Source organism: Gossypium hirsutum, chromosome D12 (genome assembly GCF_007990345.1).
Source record: "Gossypium hirsutum isolate 1008001.06 chromosome D12, Gossypium_hirsutum_v2.1, whole genome shotgun sequence".
Classification (NCBI taxonomy): domain Eukaryota; kingdom Viridiplantae; phylum Streptophyta; class Magnoliopsida; order Malvales; family Malvaceae; genus Gossypium; species Gossypium hirsutum.
Window position 1 is genome coordinate 37,617,882 of NC_053448.1, and position 7,250 is coordinate 37,625,131.

General features: G+C 33.6%; 1 protein-coding gene across 1 annotated transcript; it reads left to right on the forward strand.

Annotated features, from left to right (window-relative positions):
* The first annotated feature begins 2,956 nt into the window (after positions 1–2,956).
* LOC107945538 (scarecrow-like protein 6) lies at positions 2,957–5,476 on the forward strand. The gene has a single exon (XM_016879590.2). It carries the CDS (start codon positions 3,291–3,293, stop codon positions 5,220–5,222), a length of 1,932 nt encoding a protein of 643 aa, XP_016735079.2. The 5' UTR covers positions 2,957–3,290; the 3' UTR covers positions 5,223–5,476.
* Positions 5,477–7,250: the final 1,774 nt, after the last annotated feature.

A 7,250-nucleotide genomic window follows, 5' to 3' on the forward strand; every position in this document is an offset into this window, starting at 1 on the left:
TATCATAGAGAATTTTATAATGATTGATTGAGCAAAACTGAGAATGCATGATTATGTCAATGCAGTATTTTTCAAAAAAAAATATAATGCAGATTTTTCAAAAATTTCCTACCCAACTCCGCTACACACCAAATAGAGTTCCCCAATACTCATCCATCCAAAACACACCAACAGATAATTGTGGCCAATGCCATCAGAGTCGTAGATAAACTGCCAAAATAGATATATGTGGTTAAACTACTAGATAGTGCAGGTCATTAAACTACCAGAACTTCCTTCTTACTATATCATTCGCACCCCATACAATGTGACATGGCACGCAAATATAGAATTAGAACAGTTAGCAAGTTGATCATGCAACCTTATAATAAACAGAAATCAATAAACATAAAACTCCATACTTTACAAAACAAAAGAATCAAATTCAATAATCACAAATCAATTTCGCCATAATGTCACATGCTACTAATACTATCAAATATACAGATCACATATATATACAATTTATTCAGAAAATATACACACATAACAGAACAAAAGATTACATTGATCGATCCATCATAAATATCATTCGTCAGAGTCTATGTAATCATTAACCTCAAATATGCAATCCAAAACTCAACCCTAATTAAACTTATTCAAAATGGGCCCACATGCCCGTGTGGCCTACACACCCTACCTGGCACAGCCCGTGTGGGCCACATAGTCGAACACATGCCCGTTTGGCTCACACGGCTTGCCACACGACTAGAAACACGATCGTGTAGCATCGACAATTTCGGTTTTTCACTGTTTTACAAAATTTTGAGTTAGCGCCACACACCTGAATACTTTTGGGATGTCGACAGAACATCAACATACCAAAATTTGCCCATATGGCATCCACAATTAATCAAGTAATGATCACTTAAAAAGATTCAACCCTAACTTCCCTAGCATTCGACGAATAGCAATAAGGCACTCGACCCTTTGTGAGCTAAATTTTCGCAATCAGTCCCTAAACTTGGGCGTTAGAAACTTACCCTAGAAAAGAAGATTATCGAATTCAACTCATTGGAGGAATATGCATCACACAACCTTTACCTAAACAGAATTACACGAAAGAAAACGATCAAAATCTCCATAACTGAACTCAACCATCTATCACAGCCTTCTTAGAAAAACCAAAATATAATAGCACCCTAAACGAATAATGCTTTATAAAAGAAAAGAAAAAACGACGATCATACCAACTCTCTTATCTCACACGACCAGCAACAAATCCAGAAGAAGCGACGACACCAGTCAGAATAGTAACAAAATAGAAGACAAAAGGAGCGACAAAAGAAAAATCAAAGGGACTAATGTGAAGAATACAAAGAAAAATGTGAGAGAGATGAAGAAGTAAAAAGAAAATTCCCAGTAACCAAAGAGAAAAACAGACGTGCAAGCAAAATGGAGAAAGTGGAAAATGGGGAGTTGGGAAAGTGAGGAATGGCAAAAACAAAGGGTAAGCTAAGGCCTTACTATTGAACTAGTAAGCTTATTCTTGCCAGCAAATTAACAAAAATTAAAGATAACCCTTATGAACCAAATCAGGTATGGAATCAAAATTAATAAAGAATTTTCTAAGGAAAAAAATTGAACACAGAACCTCAAGCACACAACTAAAACACTTAACCATTAAATCAAATTAATTTACTTACCATGATTCCTACAACGTTAATTCAAAAACAATACGTGACCACTCTTGGTTCACTAATCCAAATTCTACTAACCTAATTTTTATTATGTGACATACCATCTCAAGGAAATGCTTGAAATGCAAACGTAATAATATTACATTACCAAACAAATATAAAAGTTTAAAATGTCATAGGTCATTGTATTTGTCACAAATTTGAAATGTTATCCCAATACTTTTATTTTTAAGAATTTAGTTATTTTACTTTTTTTATTTAAATATTCAGGCTCAACTATTAATATTTTTAAAATTATTTTATTAAATTGAAGTTCATTATAATGTCAGTTTTTTAATTACATGACTATCGAGTTAGTATTTTTTTTTCAAAATATCACATCAACAAATTTAACAATATTAATAAGTAGACTTAAATTTTCAAATATAAAAAATAAGAAACTAAATTTCTAAAATAAAAATACAAAATTTAAATTTAAGTTTATTACATATTTTAACCAAAATAAAATTTCGCAATCCAGTAGGATGATTTTGTTTTCATAGTACTCATGGTTTTAATTCTCCAACATTTTGGAAGAGAGAGAGAGAGGGAATAGAAGAAAGTGACAATTAGTTGAGCTACATATAGAACACAATGATTGCAGCCTTTTTAACAGGCAGGCCATGACCCCATTATTTGGCATACTAAAATTAATAGATTAAAAATATAATATAAATATCAATTAAGTTTTAATTTAATTAATATCATTAATGTTATTCGTGTGAAAGGTTGTAGAGAGGTTATAGACCATCGTAAATATTGTATTATTATATATATGTAGAAAGACAAATGGACCTAAAGCCAAAAAAACCCTTGTGAGCATCCAAGGCAAACAGAAAAAAGTAAAGGGCAATAAGAGGTATTCACATTGTTGGTTTTCAAAGGTGGGGTTTACCAATATGGGAATTATGTTCCATACCTCTAGTCATCTAACGTTTGATTCTGATGGCAATTGTCTTATAAGCTTATCCAACAATACTTGAACTTCATTTGAAGTGCTCAAGACTCTGCTTGCCCTATGCCATCACCGTTGATTAAAAATGTCTAATTTGGAATTTTATAAATAAAAATCAGATTTTTACTCTCTCTTAGTAAATAATAGAAAAACAAATAAAATTGGAGTCTGTAAAAGAAAACTTTAAAAGATGCTTGGCCACCATTTCTTCTCCTAACACTTTATTATTTTGCCTACATTGTTTTCTATTTATCATCTTCCTTTGTTCATTTTTCTTTCTACAAATTTCTTTTTTAAGTCAGCTTAAAAACAACGCGTTCATTGCGTCCCACACAAATTTCTTTGTATATTTCTGATTTTTTCCCCTTTTTATACCAAAAACTAAAAAGTAAGCACTCAATTGCTTTGTCAAAAGCCATTTATGGTAGGACCTCCATTAAAGAACACGACACCTTAATTTGCCCCCCTCCCCCTTTCCTTTTATTTCTCTCTCTCTCTCTCTCTCTCTCTCTCTCTCTTCATATTCAAGTCTTCCCCTTTCTTCTACCTCTAGAATTTTGGGTGCTTCAAATTTTGGAGTGTACTTTTGTTTTTTTTCTTTTGGAGTTTGTTCTTAGATGAATGCCATGCCCCTATCCTTTGAGGAATTTCAAGGGAAGGGGGCTTTAGATTTTGCTTCTTCAACTTCATCTTATTCCAATTCATCACTGTTATTACAACACCAGCAACAGAAAAAGTGGCAAAACAACAAGGAAAGTTGTTGCTATGTGGGATTTGATCCCACATCTACAAGAAGCCCGAGTCCACCAACGTCTTCATCAACACTGTCTTCCTCATTCGACGGAGGCAGCGGTGGTGCCTCCACGGACAGTAGTGGCGTGGCGGAAACAGCAACTGTCTCCAAAGGTAAAAGTCAGTCTTTTGATACAGGGACGGGAAAATGTGGTTTAAGTATGGAGGATTGGGAGAATGACCAATCCATTTTGAGACTAATTATGGGTGATGTTGATGACCCTTCTTTGGGGTTAAACAAGATTCTTCAACCACCAAGTGGCAGCTGCGGTGGTGGTGGGTCGTCGAAAAATATGGAGTTTAATGCTGGTTTTGGTATGGTCGATCATAGTTTCGGGTTCGACTCCATTACTAGTAGTGTTAGCTTGATGAACAATGATATGGTTTCGTGTTTGAATCCTGTATTTGACCAAAACCAGGCCGAGTTCACCCAGAACCCGGTTATGTTATTCCCTTCGTATGCTGCTGAAATGCAGGAACATAATCTTTTGTCACCACCACCGCCGAATAGATTCAATTCCGGTACAAGTGGACCGAATTATAAAGTGCCGAAAGTTCAGTTTTCGAGTTCGGGACCGGAGCATTATCTCCGGCGTCAACAATTGCTTCAACAAAGGCCAACCACGCCGAAGATAGTGACTGATGAAATGGCGAACCAACAGCTTCAGCAGGCAATAATAGACCAATTAATTCAGGCCGCAGAGCTGATCGAAACCGGTGATCCGGTACTCGCGCAAGGGATATTGGCGCGGCTCAATCACCAGCTCTCCCCTGTAGGTAAGCCCTTTATAAGGGCTGCTTTCTACTTTAAGGAGGCCTTACAATTACTCCTTCGTTTCAACACTACCAACACTTCAACTTTGTATACTACCAATATGATTTTCAAGATCGCTGCTTACAAATCGTTCTCTGAGATATCTCCGACCGTTCAATTCATGAATTTCACTTGTAATCAAGCAATTCTCGAGGTTTTCGAAGGGTGTAATCGAGTTCACATAATCGATTTTGATATCGGATATGGTGGACAATGGGCTTCTTTGATGCAAGAACTTGTTTTAAGAAATGGCGGTGCACCTTGTATGAAAATTACCGCGTTTGCTTGTCCAACAAGTTACGATGAATTCGAACTCGGATTCACAATCGAGAATCTTAAGCATTTTGCTAATGAAATCAACATGGGTTTCGATATCAAAATCGTTAGCCTCGAGGCATTGAATTCGTGTTCTTGGTATTCATTGCCCCTGCATTTCGGTGAAAACGAAACGATTGCTGTTAATCTACCGATCGGTTCTTTTTCCAATTACCCTTCAACTCTTCCATTGATCCTCCGTTTCGTAAAACAATTATCACCCAAAATCGTTGTCTCGTCTGACCGTGGCTGTGACCGAACCGATGTCCCATTCCCTCACCACATAATCCATGCACTCCAATCATATTCCGGCCTACTCGAATCCCTCGACGCAGTGAACATGAACCTCGATGCGTTGGAAAAGATTGAAAGGTTCTTCCTTCAACCAAGCATTGAAAAAATCGTGTTAGGTCGACATCGGTCCCTCGAAAGAAGACCTCCATGGAGGAGTTTGTTTATACAATCCGGATTTTCACCATTAACATTCAGTAACTTCACTGAATCCCAAGCTGAATGTTTGGTTCAAAGAACACCAATTCGAGGTTTCCATGTCGAAAAAAGACAATTGGCACTTGTTCTTTGTTGGCAAAGGAGAGAATTAATTGCTACTTCAGCTTGGAGATGCTGATAACCACCATTGGAGGTGCTTCATAACTTTATTGGTTATTATTATTATTATTATTTGTTGTCTTGTCTGTGTTCTATCAAGAAACCGAACATGTTTAGCATTTATATGGCTTTTGTACAGCTTACTTCGGATTTGGGTATAACTGGTTTGGTTCTTTTCTTTCATTTGGCTAAGTTGCTATTGTTAGTTATACAGTTAACAACAAAGGCGAAACAAAGTTATGTTAATGGAGAACTTAATTCAATCTTTGTCAATTTGCTTGTTCATGTCATCAATTCTCTTACAATTACACATTCAAATCCACTGAAATTGTTGTTCAATGCAGCACTAAATTGTGGTAAAACTACCATGGAAATTCATATATTAGAAATCAGATTGCATTTTCTCTTTCTACTAAAAAACTTGATAAATTGGTTCATAGGTGTTAGATCAAAGAATAAACTAATCTTTTTGTTAAAAATTTTATTTATTTCTACTGTTAAAAACTAGTCTCTGGACATCAGTATGATGTACACATGGTATTTCACATGTCATTGTTTGGTTATTTCGTTAGCTACACTAGTTTTTAATTGCACAGTTGGATAAAATTTTTAATAGAAAGAATCAATTTTCTCTTTGATATAACATAAATAGATTAATTTATTCGTTTTTTTAATAAAACGAACAAAATGTAATTTAACTTTTAATATAAGGACTTTTGTAATACTTTTATCATTAACTTGTCTATTATTATTTTTTGCAAATTCCCCTTTTATCATGTTTTTGGTTGGATAATAACTGTTGACACCATTTTTTTGTAAAAACGGGGTCGACTTGGATTTTAAAAATGAAAACGAATATGGGAGTCGCCACCAATCCTTTTTGATAAGGTGTGATCGGGCCACATTGAAAATTGGTTGTTTTTAATAAACAATTTAATTTTATTAAAACAACGATTTTGGTCCACGAAATTCAGAAAAACAGGTTCGGGAGTCGATTACGTACGAGGAAGGATTAGCACCCTCGTAACGCCCAAAATTGGTACCTAGTTGATTAATAAATGTCTTAGTGTCAAAAATTGAAAACTTTAAAGAGATTCGAAATACGATCCTTGTATTAAAAACTTGTATAAATCAAATTACATGTTAAGACCCTCTCATTTCGGAGAGAGAAAATGTCACACCCAATGAGTTAGGGCATGATATTTCACATCCTCAAAAATGAGCTTGTCCTTAAAAAACTCATGCAACAAAATTCAAAAGGATATTCAATTGTTTAAATCAGATGAAGAAATCGCAGCCCAATACGTTAGGGCACAATTTCTCAAAATTCTAAACATTGAATATTACCTTTATTATTTTTTAGAAAAAATTCTTATCTCGAGAAAACGTGTCATATCCAATGCGTTAGGACACAACGTATTGAATTCCCGATAATGAGCTTTTTATTTATGTTTTTAATTAAAGAGCATTCTCGATTATTTAAATTCAACGAAAAAAATTGGAACCCAATGCGTTAGGGGCTCAATCATCTCAAAGATCCCAAATACAAAAGACTGCTTTTATTTTCAAAATTTTCTTTTTTACGAATCTGGGTAAAAATTGATGTAATGGAATAACAATTATGATAATGTAAATAAAAATAATATGGGCAAAAACAAAAAGATAAATAAATAAGAATACAAATATATAAAATAAAATCAATCATTATTACACAATAACAAGTAATAAACAAATAAAAACGAAAGCATTAAAAAAATAATGATAATAATAATGGATATGTAAATAAATAAATAAATGTCGAGTAAAACAATAATAGCAATAATGAAAATAAATAAAATTATAAAAATATATGTGTATAAATACAACAAAGTTTAATATATATATATAAACAAGTAAATAATGATAATGTATATATATGTTTAAAAATATATTAAAAATATGTATGTATATATGTATATATAAATTATAAAGTATATATAAAAAAATATAAGTACGTACATATATAAAAATTAAAAATATGTAAGTATGTATATATATGTAAGTATGT